Below are 18,608 nucleotides of genomic sequence, written 5' to 3'. Positions count from 1 at the left end.
GCATGCGCCGTGCGCCGCGGGCGGCGGGAGGCGGGCGGGAGCGGCGCGCATCACTCGGGTCCCCTTCCTGCACCGCGCCGCCACTTGCCGGTTGCTAAGCAGTTCCCATTGTTTCTGTGGCGATTGCGGAGGCTGTTGCTAATTGGAGAAGCCCCGCCAAGCCGCAGCTTCTACCCTGTTCGGATCCGCTCTCTGCTCCTCGCGTTTCAAGAGAAAACTAGGCTGCTGTACCCACTCTCCCTCCCCCACCCGCCCCAAAATAGCCGTGCGGCTTCGGAAGTACGGACTACATCGCACCCCTCCCCGCCGATCGGACCCGGTGGCTCGGAGCTGGCCGTCACCCCGCACCTGCCCCTGTGCCGAGCGCGCCCAGGACGGGGTCATGACCACAGCCAAGGAGACCAGCGCTCCGGGGAAGTCCGTGCAGCAGCAGGAGCAGGTAATGCTGCTCTCCGGAGCGCGCGGGCGGGGGACGTGTGCTTCGGGAAGGATCTTGCATTTGCGATGACCGCCCTCACCTGAGCGGGGAGGCCGGCGGCGGAGCAGGCGCGGAGCCAGCCTTGCTGGGGTCTGCCTTCCCCTCTCCTGACTTCTATTTTCGAAAGGTCCCCTGGTCTATCAATAATGCACAGGCAGGGAGCAAACATCTGGCGAGGTAAACTTGGTGCCAAGGGACCTTTGGACAAAGGCCTCGCTCCTGCACAGCTGCCTAATTATGCATTTGTTAGGGGTGGAGGTGTCCACCTACTTTGTAATGGGGGGGGTGGAGGTGAGTGGCCTCTCCCCCCCTCAAATTTCCGTTTCTTCAGACCCTCCAACAGGACTTTGATTTGGTTCTAACACAAGTCAAAAGAGGACACGGGAGCTAGGTTTAAAGGACTTTTCTTTTGATACCTGGGTCCCTTTTCCTCCTTTTCTCCTTAAGTATGTCTGAAGGAGTGAGCAGGTTGCTTTCATCCTGGGCATTTAGGGACTGCAGACTGTCCCTGCTAGGGAAGCTGACGGATGACGCCCAGCGAGGACCAAGTGGGACCCCAGGTGAGAAGGAGCGGGTCTTGCAGGGCTGGCCAAGGGGAGCCAGGAATGCACTGGTGTCCCCGTGTGGCAGAGGGTGCCCGCTCCCCCGGCCCTGAGGAGGCTCGCCATCTGCAGAGACTCGGGGTCTCCGGAGAAGGGGGAACCAGCCGCTGTGCTTCCCCACTCAAGTAGATATTGCAACTCCCTCCTCAGGATCGTGAGGGCTCTTATCTTTTAATCACTGCTTAGTTCTCCTCAGGCAGATCATTAAAATAGATCCTGGGAGACACCAGTAGGTCCACAGAGCAGTTTGCTCAAGCTTGGTAAGTCAACAGCGTGAGCTGATTTCCCCTATTTATTTTAGGGGTGTTGTTGGCTCCGGCTTGCGAGGCCTGGGGCCAAGAAAGGAGACCCCGCTAGACCTCAGGGAAGCAGAGAGCCTCTCGGGGGCCAGTGTCTGATGGTCAGGGACTCTCAGAGACAGTGCGGAGGCGACTTCGGATCCGTGTTTGGTGGGAGATGCATTTTGGGGGTCACTTCCTCAGAACCCATGTTTTGATTTACAAATGAGACCACCTTCTCAGTAGGATCATCATCATTACCATCATCTGAAGAACTTAAACACTATTTCTTCTGGGAAGGAGACTGTCAATCCGAAGTGTAAGGTCACGTTTGGTGGGAGGGCTCCTGTGAAGGGTAATGCTTGCTGTAGCAGGAAGGCCAGGATGCTCACACCAAGCCGACCATCTCCTCCGCCTGTTAAATAATTCTGCAGAACATTTGTGCCAGGAAGAAGTGTGCCCCCCTCATGTGGCATCCTGTGACTAACTGGGCCCCCTCTTATTAGTTTTCCTCCCGACTAGGCATAAACCCAATGGGTCCCGGGCACGCAGGCTCCAGAGAGCCTACTGGGTAGCATTTCTGACCATGGGTCCCTGGTAATAATTATGAAGAAAGCACATTGGTCATGGGTCTGAGCCCAATGGCGGGCACTCGAAAGCCTGATCTGTGTTATGGAAGAAGGCACGTGGCACTTATACAACGCCCCTCTCCTGTTCCTTAATACCCCCATGTGGCAGGAGAGTGGACACAGTTAACTGGGGTGTGGGTGTTGGAGGATGGGCAAGGTCTTGTTTGATTTTGTGCCTTTTGGTCATTGGAAACCCCTCATCTTTGCACGTGGGGCCATTGAGGAAGACGAGATCAGGCAGAGTGCTGAGGACAGGACAGAGGTGGTGGTGACCGCAGGGAACTGTCAGGAGGTCCCCCTCATTCTCAGTGGCATCTTCTTGACCCTCAGAAGGGCACAGTGCCCACCCTGTGAAGCGGAACAGAGTGAGGGTCAACGGCAGGACCAGGGCAGGAGAAGTAAAACAGGATGGAGAAATGATCTAGAATTCATGCAGCTTCAGGGGACACTGGCTTACATCTTAACAAACTGCTCAAAACACAAAGAGGTAAATAAAATCCTTAGTTGTGAAGGCTGTTTCCTCTTCCTCTACTGTTTGTCAATTTTTAAAAGACATTTAAACTCTTTTCTGTGTGCTCAGACTGCAGCTCTGAATGAGTCCTCCTGTTCCTTATTGTGGGGATGGTCCTATTCCCAGGTGGCTGGGGCCAGGACAGACGGACAACATTTTTTTAAGAGAGAGAAAGAGAAATAGATGCCGGTTTGTGGTTTGGTCTGGATTTAAGATTGGGAGTCATTTAACCAAACTGATGAACTTTGGGGCCCGGCACCTTCCCTCTTATACTGGAAGGCATTCATCTGATGAGTTGTATTTTCTGTAGCCTGATATTTATGTCCTATACTCTTTAAAATTTGTTTAGGGGCGCTTGGGTGGCTCCGTCGGTTAAGTGTCCAACTTGAACTCGGGTCATGATCACACAGTTTGTGGGTTCCAGCCCCACGTCGGGCTCTGTGCTGACGTGTCAGAGCCTGGAGCCTGCTTCCGATTCTGTGTCTCCCTCTTCCTCTGCCCCTCCCCCACTCACACTCGGTCTCTCAAAAATAATACCCATTTAAAAAATGATTATAAAATTTTAGTTAAGTTCTTAGCACACTAACAGAGTCATGATGCAGTTTTTTACCTGCCTTGGCCATCAGAAGCCAGGCCTGTGGGAGGCAGCTGGAAAGGACGTCGGTATGCTGAGGATTACTGTAAATTAATGAAAAATAAATCTAGGAAAAGATATAAAACCAAATGATTTTACCTCTTCAAGATTGCTGATTCCCTTCCTCCTTTTTCTTGCTAAAAAAGTTACCAAAAATAGAGAAATTTGTGGAGTTGTTTTTGTTTTAAGGTGCTGTATGACTATATTGCAATAAAATGGAGTCTAGGCTTCTAGAAGACCATTTCCCTTTCTCGTTGGGTATGCCAACGTTTGTTTTTAAATGAAGTATTTACAGTCCAGAGGTGTTTGGAAACAAAATATTCAGAAAGCTGAATGAACCGAATTCGTCCTTTGGCTCCGAAACCAGTCCGACGGTAGAGGCTTCTCCGCACCCCCATCCACGCTGCCCAGCGCTCTGCCACGGTATGCACCCTGGCAGGTGAGGCAGGAAAGGCTGAGGCCGATTTGGCCAAAATTTACTGTATTCTCTTAAATGAGCTAAACCCTTCCTGAGAACCAAATTCAGGAATTTTTACCCCTGACGTAAAAGCACAAATTTATCGTAAAGTATACCGTCCTCATTTCAAATGACTTAAAATTGAAAAGCAGTGATCGGTAATACTGTGGAGAGTAAGAAAAGACAGAAAGATTAATTCTCCATGTTTCCAGTGAGCCGGGACACATTTCCGCTAAAAATACTGAGCAGGGCTAAGTGTGTGGTGGCGGATTCTGGATCTGTGTTGTGTGGATATGACTGCTTGCACGTGTGCGTGCACACACACACACACACACACACACAGGTCTCACGTGGCAGGAGGTCACAGAGTTGGAAAAGACCTCAGGAGTGCACCCCCTGATCGGGTCCACCTGTTGGGCTCAGGAATCTCGAGAATGGATGAGAATGTGCCTTTCCTTAAAAGATGTGCAAACTCCTCTTTTCTATGGAGATATTCTGCCTTCTCCTGGGGCCTTGGGTCTTTAGCTCTGTGTTAAGTTTCAGTAAATCTGTGATTTCTGGAGACCTGAAAACCCAGCCGAGAACGCTGCCTGGGTAACAGCGATGTTTTTGGTTGCTTTCCGCGTCTCTCTGAGCTTTACAAGCCCGAATGTAGAGCCCTGACGTGTCTATTCTCCTATTAAATTAGGAGCCCCAGACCCAGTGTTGATTGAGAGGTTAAATTATTTATCTAGACATTTGTAATGACAGCACCACTGCAGAGAGTTTTCGGAAATGAAATCTTATAGGCACCACATTCTGTGACACAGACATTAAAATGCACAGAGCTTGGAATTCTGCGAGAGGACAGACTTGCCCAGGGGCACGGCGGTGATGGCGACCCGGGAGCCACACTTCTGATGTCTCTGCCCGGTGCTCTTTGCATTAGCTCCTGTTTCTCTCAGATACTGAAACAGATGGCTTTGGCCATCCTGAGAGTTAAATCTTTTAGGAAACTATGTTAAAGTCAGTGTGAATTGTCTGTAGGGAAGGTAAATATGGTATTAAAAAGAAGAAGTGAGAGGAAACCCAGAAAAACAAGATTCGAGGATAGGAAGTGCAAACATGACTTATTTCTGAGGTGGTCCTTTCACGACTCAAAAAGTGACAGGGGGCGCGGTAATCATACTAGTATAAATTACAGTCTTTTCTGCTCATGCTTTAAGTGACTTAAGACTCTCTGGATAAAGAGGAGCCTGGAAGGAACAGGGACAGTAGGTTCTTAAGACTGTGTAGAAATATATCCAGGACTCTGGAGAAAGAGAGACACGTTCTGGCTGGCAAAGGGGTGGATGTGTGAAGGGGAGAGCTCAGAAGTCCTGGGCGTCCTGGAGGGAGCCTGTGCAGAACAGCATGTACAGGCCTGGGACCTTCAGGTGGGTCCTGGTGAGGGGCGGGTGGCCACGGAGAGCGGGAGGGAGCAGCAATGTCCTTGTGCCGAGGAAAGAGGGTGGCTGGCGTGGTGCTCTTAGAGGGACACTGAGAGAACAGTGTCACAAAGAAGCAGGTGACCGGCTTGGAGCCCTTTCTGTCGTGCTCGGGCATCTACAGCTAGTTCCCATCTTCTGGGATGCAAGGTGCGTGATGTATTAAAAGAGGTCCAGTTAAGCATCCAACTTCGGCTCAGGTCATGATCTCACAGTTCGGGGGTGTGAGCACCACACTGAGCTCTGTGCTGACAGCTCAGAGCCTGTAGCTGCTTTGGATTCTGTGTCTCCTTCCCTCTCTTTCTCTTCCCCACTACTGCTCATACTCTGTTTCTCAAAAATGAATAAATGTTTTTAAAAAATTTTTTAAAGAAGTCAATAAGCTAGCGTCACTCAAGAGGCCTAGTGAAAACCCAAATATCCCAGATCGGCTGTATGCAAAGCCCAAATTCAAAACAAATGGAAAGCAGTTGACTTTTATGTCTGGCAAATGCTTTCCCCAGCATTAAGCATATTTTATTATGTGACACTGACATTGCATTGAACTTAGCTGCTCACTTTCCATCCTGGAGCTACCACGGAAAGCTTAGCCAAGACCTTCAGAGGCTCCATGGAGAAAACCTGGGGAATTTTGAGGGTGGGAGGGTGCTTCCCATGAACTTTGACCAGAACGTCATCAGCTCCGACACGCCTGTGAAAATGTTAAGATGCTAATCACCCATAGTCAGGAACCGTTACCACATTTCGGCCTTGGGGACTGTGGCATTCTTACCCTTTACGGAGATGAGCCGGGCCTGTGTTTGCCGTAAATGGATTTGGTTTTGCCGTGGACATCTTTCCCTCGCTCTCGTGAGAAAGGGCAGAAGGAGTCCAGTGATCCAGACTGAAAGTTCAGGAAAAGACTCAAGTCTGTGGAGGAAGCGAGTCCTATAAGCGTGTGGAGATGGATGGTTGTTTGGGGCCCCTACCTTAGAAAGGTTTTGCGTGGGAGGCCCCCGGGGGGCTCAGCCACTGAGCATCTGAAGTCAGCTCAGGTTATGACCTCACAGCTCGTGGCTTTGAGCCCCGAATTGGACTCTGCTGTCAGTGCAGAGTCTGCTTTAGATCCTCGGTCCCCTCTCTCTGCCCCTCCCCAACTTGCGCACCTGCTCGCTCTCTCTCTCTCTCTCTCTCTCTCTCTCAAAAATAAACATTAAAAGGAGAAGGAAAGTGAAAGTGTTGCACGGAGATCATGTCTTGTTTCAGAGATTGCTTGGAAAGGATCGGATCTGGAAAGTTTGTTCTGAGCCCGTCTTTTTCCTCCGTCACATCCTCCGTGCCCTGTCCCGCGTGGGCCTTGCTGGCCGCTGGCACCTGCATCAGGCCATGGTTTGCTCCGAGTTGACTCTGTCAGGGCTTTTCCATGTGCTGATCCACCTGGTCTTCGCTGAATGACCAGGGATAAAACCAACCCCTAAGAAGGGTTCAAGGTTGTCTGTCCATGTAATGTGTTACTCACCTGAACTACGGCTGCAGGTTAGGGAACCAGAGGGATTGTAATGGTTGGAGTTTCCGGCCTAAAGTTACAGCGGAGCCAATGAGACAAAAAACAAAGAACAAAAAAACAAAAAAAACACAGCAACCAGTGTTTATGCACAATCATTAATTTGTGTTTGTTTATTCAATTATTATTATTTTTTTATCTTAGAGAGACAGAATGCAAGCAGGGAAAGGGCAGAGAGACAGAATCTGAAGCAGGTTCCAGGCCCTGAGCTGTCAGCACAGAGCCCGGCACGGGGCTCAAACCCACAACCCGTGAGATCGTAACCTGAGCCAAGCCAGACGTTAACCGCCTGAGCCCCCCAGGTGCCCCTCCCACGGTCATTGGTGACGGATGGAGCCGTCTCAGGGAGGACGATCTCGGCACCTGAAATCACTGATAAGGCTGCGCACCTTCCTGTCAGTACCTGTTGTTTATCCAAGACCCGGCCCGGTGTCTGGCGGGTCCCAAATAACAGTCACTGTTGCTGCTTCTGGCTTCCGATTCTGGGAGGGTTTTGCAGTAACGGAGTAGAAAGGTGCAGCCATCACTCGGTGGGAGAAATTGCCATCATCACAGACCACGGGCTGACGCTGGTCCCCACGTCTGTTTCACAGCGGTGGCCCGGATGCCATAGGGCCGGACAGCCCTCCACCGATGGCTCTGCAGAACACACTAGTGATACAGTCAGGCCTTGATAATAGAATTCCCCGTGACAATTTATACATCGTCCCTTACTCGTATCTGATCAGCGTTTTAGGAGATTTAACGGCCCCTGCCAGAACTCCAGAAAAACTGCTTGCCTCCCTCTGAAACTGTCGGAGACTGTGAGCTCCATCTCCAGCTGCTAAGTTGTTAATTTGGAACACAGCCTTCTAAAAACTGTCCGTGGGCGCGGCCGGGTGTGTGGAGCGGGGAGACGGACCGAAAGGCACCGCACAATCTGCTGAACAAAATGGGAAAGCTGTTGGCGGGGAGGCGGTGTGCTCTTTCCAAACATTTTCAAAGGTCAAAGTCTGTATTCTGACTTGCTCGTATGATTCCTCTTGAATGTAATGGGGATTCGTGGTCTGGGGAAGATGGAGCCCACCCTGCCCATGGCAAGGGGAGCATCACAAGCAAGAATTCAGAGCATTTTCTTTGGTGAGACTAATATTCAGCAGAGGTGCCCTTGCGTGGTGGTGACGCATGTTTTAAAATTAACGAAAGCATGTACTTCCGTATTTTGAAGAGGCGACGTTTAGTCTCCATGTTGAGGTTGTTACAGTGTTCGCTCAGGGGTTCTAGAATTATGATACTCCTTACCTATCCCAAAGCAGGTCTCTGGATGGGAATGGGAAGGAGGCGTATTTTTAAATGTTAATAGTCCGCCTAATACTCCATCCCCTTATAGGACGGATGTGGGATCAGAGGCAGATTTTTCTTTTGATGGATGGGTGATAGAGAAGGGGGGTGGGGGGAGAGGGAGCCGGCTCGGACGGCTCAAGGTCGGGAGTGCCGAGGGGTTCCCAGCTGTGCCCCTGGATGCCACAGGCTGGCTGAGCACCTGCCGTGGGAAGGAGAGGACCCATGGGGCCATGGAGATGGTTCTGGAAAGCAGGAAACACGGGCCAGGGGTTCGGGGCATGATGACCTGGAAAGTACTACAGCAGAAAGCAGCAGAGAGTTGGTGAAATTCCAGAAGAAAAGAAAGAAGTCTGAACTTAAAACATTTCTCTTTAAAAGAACAGGATTTGGGGGCATATAGGAAACTGGAAGAATGGCTTGAACATAAAAATTATACATTGTGAGTGTGATTAGTTAATCTGGGCTGTCCTAATGGACTAACAAAGGTACCGGAAGCTTCTGGCTTTCAAAGAGCTCTGAAGGGTGTGTGATGTCCTAGGTAAACTTCAAGTTTACTTAGAAACAACACAGACTCTAAGGCATTAAGGTGTGAGCACACGTACATGTCTTAACATACGTATATATAAATGTAGTGTTTCTTGACGTAGCCCAAGAAGTTTTAAGAAGACTTGAGACAATTAGACTATTTGGGTCTGATCTTTGAAAAGCAAAAGAAATGCTCCGTCCCCTCAAATCCAGGTCATTGGGCACACGGGTAAAGGATGAGATGAATATGAGAACTTTGTAGACAAAACACTGTTCTCCGTGAATTAACCAAAATCACACAGCTAGCAGCAACTGCAGAGTCAGAACGGACCCACTTCAGGGATGCCTGGGTGGCTCAGTCGGTAAAGCACCTGCCTTTGGCTCAGGTCATGATCTCATGGTTCGTGGGTTCAAGCCCTGCGTCAGGCTCTGTGCTGACAGCTCAGTGCCTAGAGCCTGCTTGGGATTCTGTGTCTGCCTGTCTCTGCCTCGTCCCCTCCCCACCTCTCAAAAATACGTAAACATTAAAAAAATAGAACCACTTCCCCTGTCTCACAACTGTGAGCTTCAGACAGGCACAGACCGGGTGCTGCTGCTTATGTAGCTCCAATGCCAAGTGCAAGGCCTGTCCCATCAGGCTGTTTTCCACATCGAACCCAGGAATGAATTGTGTCCTCCTCTGTCAGGCTCCTTACATGAATGATGCACCAAGTGAAGGCATCTGTGATTTTATTTGCACAACAAATGAATCCGGCTTTTGGAGCCCTGGAGGAACGTAAGATCCAACTCCTCGAGTGCCAGCGCCCCTTGCCTCCCCTGATGCTTGAGACATCATTGCACGTCGCTTTCCCAAAATTTCGCTCCCACCTGCTTTGCCTAAAACCATTTCTCTACTGCAGAAGCATCGCCGCTTGGCACACCGCGCATCAGCATTCCGTCTTATGGGGACTCCCGCCCATCAAGTAAGCCAATACCTTTTCCTTTATCAAGGGGGTAGGTGAATAAGAAAACCCATGGAGAGAAAAGGAGACCGGCCGTCAAGCATTCTGCCTTGTTGTTGAAGCAAGAGCACCACTCTTCCTCCTCCCTGAAATGGAAAGATGGGAAAATACGGATTGCACCGCCCTCTCCTGGATGCAGACTCGGTTGACCTAACGTTTGGGCTGACCCTCTAAAACTCAGGGGGGAGACATGCTCTGAGGGAAAAATAGCCAAAGGGGATGAAGGTGAACACAATGGAAAGGTCCGGAACATTTGCTCTCTTTGTCCTCTCCTGGGTCTGGTTTGGCCCAATCTGGATTGGTCTGGATTGTTGAACTTGGTTATGAGGTGGTGTAGGTTCAAAAGTGATTTCTGGTATAAGTGACAAGATGAAATGCAGTCTTTTAGTATTTATTTTGAGAGCGAGAGTGTGTGTGTGCATGCATAGGCAGGGGAGGGGCAGAGAGAGAGATGGGAGAGAGTCTGAAGTAGGCTCCGTGCTGTCAGTGCAGACCCCGGTGAGGGACTTGAACTCACGAACCATGAGATCGTGACCTGAGTCAGGCACTTAACCGACTGAGCCACCCAGGCGGCCCTAGGATGGAATACTTTCTTAAGGAGAAATAGATGAAAGCATCCTGGCCTTGGTGGCTGCGGTGTTGGAAAAGGGGAATGGGCTCTGGATTTAGGCTGGTCTGACCTTGAATCCCAGCTCTGGCTCTTAGTGGTTAGGCACACTGGGCTCTTTGGGTAACCTTCCTCCCGTGTCGCACACCTGCTGACTGAGGGCTTGGGATGCCGTCGGGTGGACGTTCTGGCTCCCTACCGTGGGAGGAGGTAGAGGTGAGATGACCCGGGCTGCGTCTTCACGGTCTCGGTGACCCCCCGCAGTCCGGCTGCAGGAGAGACGCTGCCACGGGGCTGCCCAGGCTTCGCTCCCGTAGTGGGTTTGCTGCACCGAATGAAGAGGTTTGTGTCCCTAATTGCCGCTGTGCTGGAAACCGCATAGACACCTGCACTTGAAGCCGGAGTCAGAGGCTCTGGACTCTATTAAAGGCACTTAGGCTTGTGGCCGAAAAGTGACACTGCGGTGTCTGAAACTTGGTTATGGTTGATTGATTGGGAGGAAGGATCATATTTGCAACTAAGTTGCTTATCTCTAGCTTAGTTCCGTGATTCGGACATGAACCTGGAGTAGCCAAGCGTATGATGCTCACAGCTTTGCCCGCAAAGCGCGCTCTGTGTTTTAAGTTTCTTAAAATCTTCACCGTGCGGCCAAGTTAAGGTTACTGAATTTGGTTTCTGAGGGATTATGGTCCTGTAACGAAGGGATATATTAATAGAATTGTGTGCTGGTTTATTTCTGAGCTGCAATGTCTGTTGAAAATTTCATATGAATGTAATTGTGTTTTCATTGCTTGAAAGAGGAAATTATGCTTAAAGTAACAGATGCTAATTGAGTCCACAAAAAAAAATGCTAAAGGAAATAAAGACCCCTGCGCACTGGCTGGCTTGCGCCCCTGTGACACACTCAACGATGGCTTCAGAAGACGCTCTCGGGGCGCCTGGGTGGCTCAGTCGGTTGAGTGTCCGGCCTCAGCTCAGGTCATGATCTCACGTTCGTGGGTTCTAGCCCCACGTCGGGCTCTGTGCTGACAGCTCAGAGCCTGGAGCCTGCTTCACATTCTGTGTCTCCCTCTCTCTCTGACCCTCCCCTGCTCGCGCTCTCTCTCTCTCTCTGTTTCTCAAAAAATAAATAAAAGACATAAAAAAATGTTTAAAAAAAAAAAAAAAGAAGAAGCTCTCGTCAGATAAGGACCAAGGGAAAGAACTGCTAGGCTTACGCGTGGCTTTCACTTGGATCTGAATTTCCTGGACAAAACCCACCATCCCTTCTTATGCTGTAGTCGCATTGCTGATGCAATGTTTTGGACTTTAGGAATAGACAAGGAAGTTAGGAAAATACCAGATTTTAAGTTTTCAAAGAGTAAATTTCTGACCTCTCCCTGTGGGAGAGCCCTCACATTTAGCTGGGAACCACCCGTTTGTTGGCACTGAAATTATTCATGGAGATGGTGCATTGCACAGTTTTGTTTAGAAATGTGCATGAGACAGTTTGTGGGTTCGAACCCCGCGTCGGGCTCTGTGCTGACAGCTCAGAGCCTGGAGCCTGCTTACGACTCTCTGTCTCCCTCTATCTCTTTGCCCCTCCCCAACTTGTGTGTTGTCTCTCTCTGTCTCTTAAATGTTTTTTAAAAAGTTTTAAAAATATGGGTGAGAGGTTTTAATGCTGTAGGACTCCTTATTTATCTGCCTTTTGCTCACTCTTTCCACACTTAGGAATGTCAGTTATTACATTACCCACAAAGAGATATAATGAATGTGGGACTCCTGGGGGGCTCAGTCAGTTAAGCGTCTGGCTTCATCTCAGGTCATGATCTCACGGTTCATAGGTTCGAGCCCTGTGTCGGGCTCTGTGCTGACAGCTCAGAGCCTGGAGTCTGTCTTCAGATTCTGTGTCTCCCTCTCTCTCTGACCCTCCCTTGCTCATGCTATCTCTCTCTCTCTCTCTCTCTCTCGCTCGCTCGCTCGCTCGCTTGCTCTCAAAAATAAATAAAACATTAAAAAGTGTATTAAAAAAGGTACAGTGAACATAATGAGAGCAATCTTTGGGGAGACATTCACAATCAAGCCGCAAATCAGTTACACCCGAATCATCCATGCTGTCTCCTGTACTCTCCACACCTCTTCCGACCCCCGAACTTCCAGACCAGAGCCGAGGCAGAGTACCTTAACACAGATAGAACTCTGTGGAAAGACAAACCCCGTGATGGGGTTTTGCTGAGCAGCGGGAAGATTCCCTGGTTCCGGCCTACTGCCGCAGAACTGGAAACCACTGAGGGACACCGGTCACGCCAGCAAGGTGCGGGGGCAGAGATGTAGTTCAGCCTCTTTGCTCATCAGGATGTATTATTTTACTTCTTCCTGGGCTCGGTAGGTGGACGGTAGCACAACCCAACGCCATTTGTGCCCAGACGTATGCATGAGTGTATGTGTTTGCCAACAAAGCAGTTTTAGGGTAGTTGATCATTTCAGAGATACGCCATCTCTCAGCTTCCTTGTGGACACTTGACTCTTCGATGTGGAAGACGTGGGCATCCCCGTGCACGTCTCCTCCCCTCCCCACCGTCCTGCCCCCCACCCTGTGGTTTAAATGGGCGCCGTTTTGGTGTTGCACGCTGCTGATCGCTTGGTTCTCCAGGCTCCGCCAGGCAAGGAGGCTGTTGTCAGAGGCGAGGAGTAAACTTAAACACCGAGGATTGCCTCAACGGTCTCTCCAGGGCACCTGTCATCAGGAATTTCTTCAACAGTCTTACTGATGTTTTTAAAAGCAAAAATTACACTTGATGATTATCTCTCTCATGTAAAAGTACAAAGAATGTTTTGATGTAAGGATGTAAAAAAAGCAGTCATGTTTAGTTTTTGTGGGGTTTTTTTTTTTTTTTTGCCTCAAATTGGTTTTGCTCTAATTAAGGTGAAATTTTTACTTCCAAAGATAAGGATAAAACTCCAGACATTTCTGTGTATAATTTTAGCATCTAGAATAGGGTAATAATACTGTTTTATATTGGTGTAACACTCAACACCAGTGCTACTAGAAAGATAACACAAGCTACCTATTCTATTTTTAATTTTTTATAGCAGCCACATTAAAAATGGAAAATAAATGTATGGAATGAACTTGATAAAATATCTCATTTAATCCAGTATATCGAAAATCTTATTATTCCAACATTAAACCAATATAAAAATTAATACATTTTATCATAATATGTAATACTATACCAGTATCAAAAGGTATTAATGAGATCTTGTGTATTCTTTGTGTACCTTCTGAGTCTTTGCAATTGAGTATGTATTTCACCCCCCACGGCCCAGCTCAGTTCAGCCTCACTCGCTATAAGATGCTGGGCCTCTGTATGTGCCTCCTGTCCGGCATTTTGGGTACCAGCTCTGCACCATACTTGATTTTCACACAAATTGCCTCATGCCCTCTAATTTTTCAGTCCTACAAAGAAAGGAAGCGCTCATCTCCTAGTAATAGGAACTGAGTCCGAGTCCGTATTATGAAGGGGACATTTACCACTTGTGCCTCTATTTGAACCCATACTGGCAAATGTAGTAATTGTCTAGGGTTTCAGGAAAGGTAGTGCTCTTTCATAGAAACACTGGGAACTAACTGAGAAAAAGATTGTATCCATTCAATATAAATATTTATTGAGTGCTTACTAGCTATTAATCATACCTCTGAGCAGAATTATATTTAGCAAATTAATTTTAGCAAATTTTGACTGTGTGCGAGGCATTGTTTCCTGCACAGATAGAATTTATTCTAGTAGCTTAGATTAGCCTTTACCAAAGAAAATATGCTGCAATTTCACAAAGCCTCATTTCCCTGTGTCCCTTTCTACCCTCCTTGAGCTGAACACTAGCTCTTGAATAGGCAGCAGTCTGAGCTGGTTGAGGAGGGAGTTGGAAGAGGGATTTAAATCAGTGAGGGGTTTTTTGTTCTGGTTACTTCCTTATTCCTGCTCCCTGGGGATTGGTGAAGATGAGAAGTGGGAGGTGACCATATGCAGGACGTTCAATAATTGTCCTTCCCTTCCACCCGGACATTGGTGTGTGGACTTTTGCTGGAGAGGCCCTGGGGTTGATGGTCTGTAATTGCAGAGGGCTGAGAGAGCCAAGTCGGGAGGGCGGCAGTCTTCCTCTTTTCCCTCCTACGGAGAAGCCAGCTGCCAGCAGCTGCCGCATCCACACCCCCTCGCTAGGGCCCCGCGGGCAGAAGCCAGGAAAAGCTCAGGGAAGGACGCGCCTGGCCTGGCCGAGTCACAAGTCCATCTGCAGACCAGTCATCTGATTTGGGGACAGAGGTACTCTGAGCCCACGTTCTGAATTAGAAAACGTAATCAGATGCTCATCCCGTGTTATGATGCTGTGCACGTTTGTGTCTGTAGAGGGAAGAGCATTTGAATGAGAAGCCAAACAGCTGGGTCTCCCCTCGGTTCTTTGGGCGCCCCGAGCGTAAGCTGCCTGAACTTCCATTTCCAACCTGTGCGCACATCGTGCTTTGACACTTTCGCAGGCAAACTCCATGAGCAGAAGGATCAACAACAGGAGTGGACAGTTCTCATTTGATCCCAAACTTTGTGCCTGGTGATATTCTGTGCCACGTAGAGAACCGCACTTAATAATTCATTTTTCTGCCGTGTTAAGCATCATCAGGATGCCAAGCAGCGTGCAGCCTCTGCCTTCAGGGCTTAAGTAGGGGAATTAAAGTAGATTCATGGAACTAGAACAGTCCAGAATAGATCAGAACATTTCCTGGACTCTAACAGACTTCTTAATTCCAGGTGTACTCAGGAAGATAGCGGCCTTTATTGAAGAGAAAAGCATCAAATCCTGAGAGGGGGTTTTGTAGGCAGTAAACATTATAGCTCTAGTCTTTAGGATGTTTGAAACATAAGACACGCTCACGTCACCTAACGGTGCCTCCTTCAGATGCCTGTACTTGCCCTACATGGCTACGAAGGTGCCCACCCGGTCATAAAAACCAGGCATGGAAATCAAATCAGGTGATCTGTGTAAAAGTTCATTCTAAACGGTAGTAGCGTGCAGACTGAGGTGATAGTGCTGTGATCCCTACGGGCTTACAGTTCATGGTGGAAGCCGCCTGCTTGCCCGGAAAAATGCGCCCACGAGCCCTGTTTGGGAGAAATAAATGGAAAAATGAAGACGTCAGACACCAAGTGAAATGCCATTCCGTACACATGCCAAAAAAGTTTACCAAGGAGTTTAAGCATGAAAGGCTATCACAGGTATAACAATAAACTATAAGGACATCGTTTCCTTTCCTAGATTCACTTTTCCAAGATGGCTCTGATGTGAAAGTCTCTTAAAGTTTAGGGATAGTGCTTTAACTTTAACTGTTGGCCTAAACTTACAGCTCTGGAGGTGGTATTAATAAGGACAGGAAGGAAGGAAGCTATTTTGCACAAAAGACTGTAGGAAATGAAGGCTGCATATAAAGAGCGTTTGCTTGGTTGACTGCACCCACGTGCATGGGACCCGGCTGCCATTTGGCATTGGGCCCGCGTTTGGGGCAGGCTCGGATCTTGGTGACAGATGACTTTGTCAAGCTCTACACAAAAGGTACATGTCTATTTTCATCATCTGCTGACTTCTGTCGAGCACTTGCTGCTTTTGGTCCCCCAACCGTGGAGCTTGATTGACCCATTTGCCATCTCTCGTGTAAGTGGATGGAATCATCTTTGTTGGTGGGAGAACTCCAGGAATGTCACACTCGTCTCTGCACCATGTCTACAGACCGCAGGGTTAGCCGTGTTCTTTTCCTGTGAGTGGAGGCGTGGGCATGCCGCCTTTAATTTCAGTAGCATTCCTTTGATCGTTGTAAGTCTTCCTTTTTAGGTGACACCCATGAGTTTGTAATATTTTGATTTGAGTGTCTAGTAGATGAAACCAACTTGACTTAATTATATCAAAGGTCTAAAGGGTTGGGTACAAGTGAAAGTTGAGAGGTACAGTGAGATAATTTCAGGCGAAAACTTTGCAAAAACTCTAGTACAACACACACGCACATGCGCACACACATACACTCATTTTTAATATTTACAGTCAGAAGGATTAAGAACATGAGCCATTTCTACAATCAGGGCACAGCCTTAATGGTGGAACAAGTGGGTGGGGTTCCAGGTAGAAATGGACTACACTCTTTTCTATTTGGAGAGATCTTATGGATTGATTACATTATGCTTACTATAATAATTCTTGCCTAATACTTCCTGTTCATAATTACCTTCCACTTGTATAAAAGGTTTCTTGGGAATGTATCTATTCCTAGCCTCAGTGTTCCAGACCCTCATTGCTTGATTTAACTATCTTTCAAATAACTTATAAAAGTTGAGTTGGCTAATGAATTGTTTTGTTTTGTTTTGTTTTCTGCCCCCTCAGTATAAACACAGCTTAATACGGCTGTATTTCCATTTGATGTTTTTCTTTACTTCTCATATCTTCCCTTGTGAGCCCTACCAAACATAACTCCTTCGTCTCCCTTCTCTCCTGCCCGGTCATTGCCACATCTTCGTGCCCCAGGCCACCACAGTCCATATCAGTTTCGTGAGTACTTTCTGGCCCAATGGGCCCTTATTTCATGCAGCCCAGAGGTTGTGTCTTTTACGAACTTCCTGAATTGTAACACGATGCAGAAATGTCATGCTAACGAATGTGAAAATTTACAGGTTGCTCAGCTCTCATGGGCAGGCGATTATCTGGCCCTCCAAATCTGAGGGTGGGATTTTCTGTCTCCGTTTTCCAGTGAGGAAATGGAAGCTCAGGGAGAGAACGTGCCAGGTCCAAGGAGCTGTGAGCAGCGGGCTCGGGGCTCCGGCCGCATCTACCCGTCTCATGCCCACCACATCGCCAGCCATTTTGCTTAGGAGGGACTTACAGCCTATAGAGCACATATTTTTCGGGGAACCTCTTTACAATAAAAACATATTTGTCTTTCCAGAAGATTCATGCTTGGCGTTGATAGTCTTGAGCTCCCACTGCCCAGTTTTGCCTCTAGGACTTGCTTCATAGCTTTATTTCAGATACAAACATGGTTCTCATTATTCATCGCTATAGCTCGTCTCTTTATATGCTGCCCCAGGAATCGCTTTTAAAATCGACAAGGGTGTAAGCTGGGGTCTGTCTTCTGTGATGGAAATTTCATTCCCAGAGAGAGAGCTGTGTTCTTAATTAGATGTTTACTCCAGTGATCCAGAAAGAGAGTCCGTTGGTCCTGCTTACTTTATTTTCATTATACACTAAAGATTTGGGTGATGTTTTCATGATCCATTGAGAACTTCACCAAGACCGTCTATATTCAATAAATATTATTAATAATCAGAAGAAAGACATGTGTATTTTCTGTCATACACACATCCCTAAATGTTTAGGCCAAAGGCATGCTTTTAATGATTCAAATAACAAATATGAATTGTGCCTCTCTGTCACCTGAGCATCTTACCTGTTTGGAGGTTTTATTGTCAGGAACTGCCAAATGACCAGCATGTATCATTTTAATTGAACCTTAAGCCTGACACTTTTATTGAAAAAAACGGATTTCAAGTTATTTTTCATACATAAAGGCTGCCAAGCCTCTGCTTCGTTGGTGAAGGCTTTCTCAGATATGGATGACCTTACCTCCAGGCTTCAAGGAAAAATAAAACCTCACTATCTTATATCCTTGAGATTTGGCAAAAATTGGTCAATTAACTCCCCATAGACCTGTAATGAAATGACTGCAGGGAATACACCAAAATGAATTGTGCCCAGTTCGGCTCATCAAAATGTGTGTGACCCTGCACCAGAGAGGTCTGGGCGTGTGAGCCTGGGGCTCTCTGCTCATGGTGATGCCACCTCCACGTGGCTTGCGTCCCTATCCAGAAACGTGATGTGGTCGTATCTTGGGAGCTCCTAATTCATGTGAAGTCTTTCACATTCTTGTCATCCCCGGAGGATACAAGTCAGAGCTCAAAATCTGTATTTTGATGAAACAGAGATGAAGATACAATGAACTGGAATCTGTGACCCCCCAAAGACATGATTTAAAAGACTTGAGAACTACCTGACCCTGTGGATGAACTGGTATCTCTTATCCTCATAAGAGACTTCATCTAGATCTGGGAAGGCTCATATTTGCTCTGTGTTTATGTTGGTGAAGAAGGCATAATCCCAACATTATATTTTATTGTCAATTTTGACCTGTAATGGTAGAAACACTTTAAAGCATTTGCTGGTTACTATAGTCATCACTGTCTGATGTGTGCAGGTGTTGAATAGAAATAATACCACTTTGGGGGGCCTGCATGACTCAGTCGGTTAAGCATCTGACATCAGCTCAGGTCGTGATCTCACGGTTCGTGAGTTCGAGCCCCACATCGGGCTCTGTGCGGACAGCTCAGAGCCTGGAGTCTGCTTTGGATTCTGTGTCTCCCTCTCCCTCTGCCCCTCCCCCACTCTGTGCTTGCTCTCTTGCTCTCTCTCTTTTTCTCTCTTCTCTCTCAAAAATAGACATTTAGAAAAAAAAGAAATAATACCATTTGCTTACCCATCA

At 47.8% G+C, this 18,608-nt stretch overlaps 1 protein-coding gene across 3 annotated transcripts in view; it reads left to right on the top strand.

Moving 5' to 3' along the window:
* Positions 1 to 18,608, top strand: part of DPP6 (dipeptidyl peptidase like 6) — an 867,370-nt gene that overhangs the window by 427,587 nt on the left and 421,175 nt on the right. Inside the window, exon 1 of one of the 3 annotated variants that reach the window (XM_029921139.1) lies at positions 53 to 439. The exons of the other annotated variants lie outside the window; for them this stretch is intronic. Within the exon in view, the coding sequence (XP_029776999.1) occupies positions 383 to 439 (57 nt within the window). The 5' untranslated portion in view covers positions 53 to 382. Of the gene's footprint in view, positions 1 to 52; positions 440 to 18,608 lie in introns of those variants that run through there. 3 annotated transcript variants of the gene reach the window in all.

Source organism: Suricata suricatta, chromosome 2, assembly GCF_006229205.1.
Source record: "Suricata suricatta isolate VVHF042 chromosome 2, meerkat_22Aug2017_6uvM2_HiC, whole genome shotgun sequence".
NCBI classification, from domain to species: Eukaryota; Metazoa; Chordata; class Mammalia; order Carnivora; family Herpestidae; genus Suricata; species Suricata suricatta.
The sequence above is the reverse complement of the archived record's forward strand: the minus strand, read 5'-3'. Positions and strand labels throughout refer to the sequence as shown.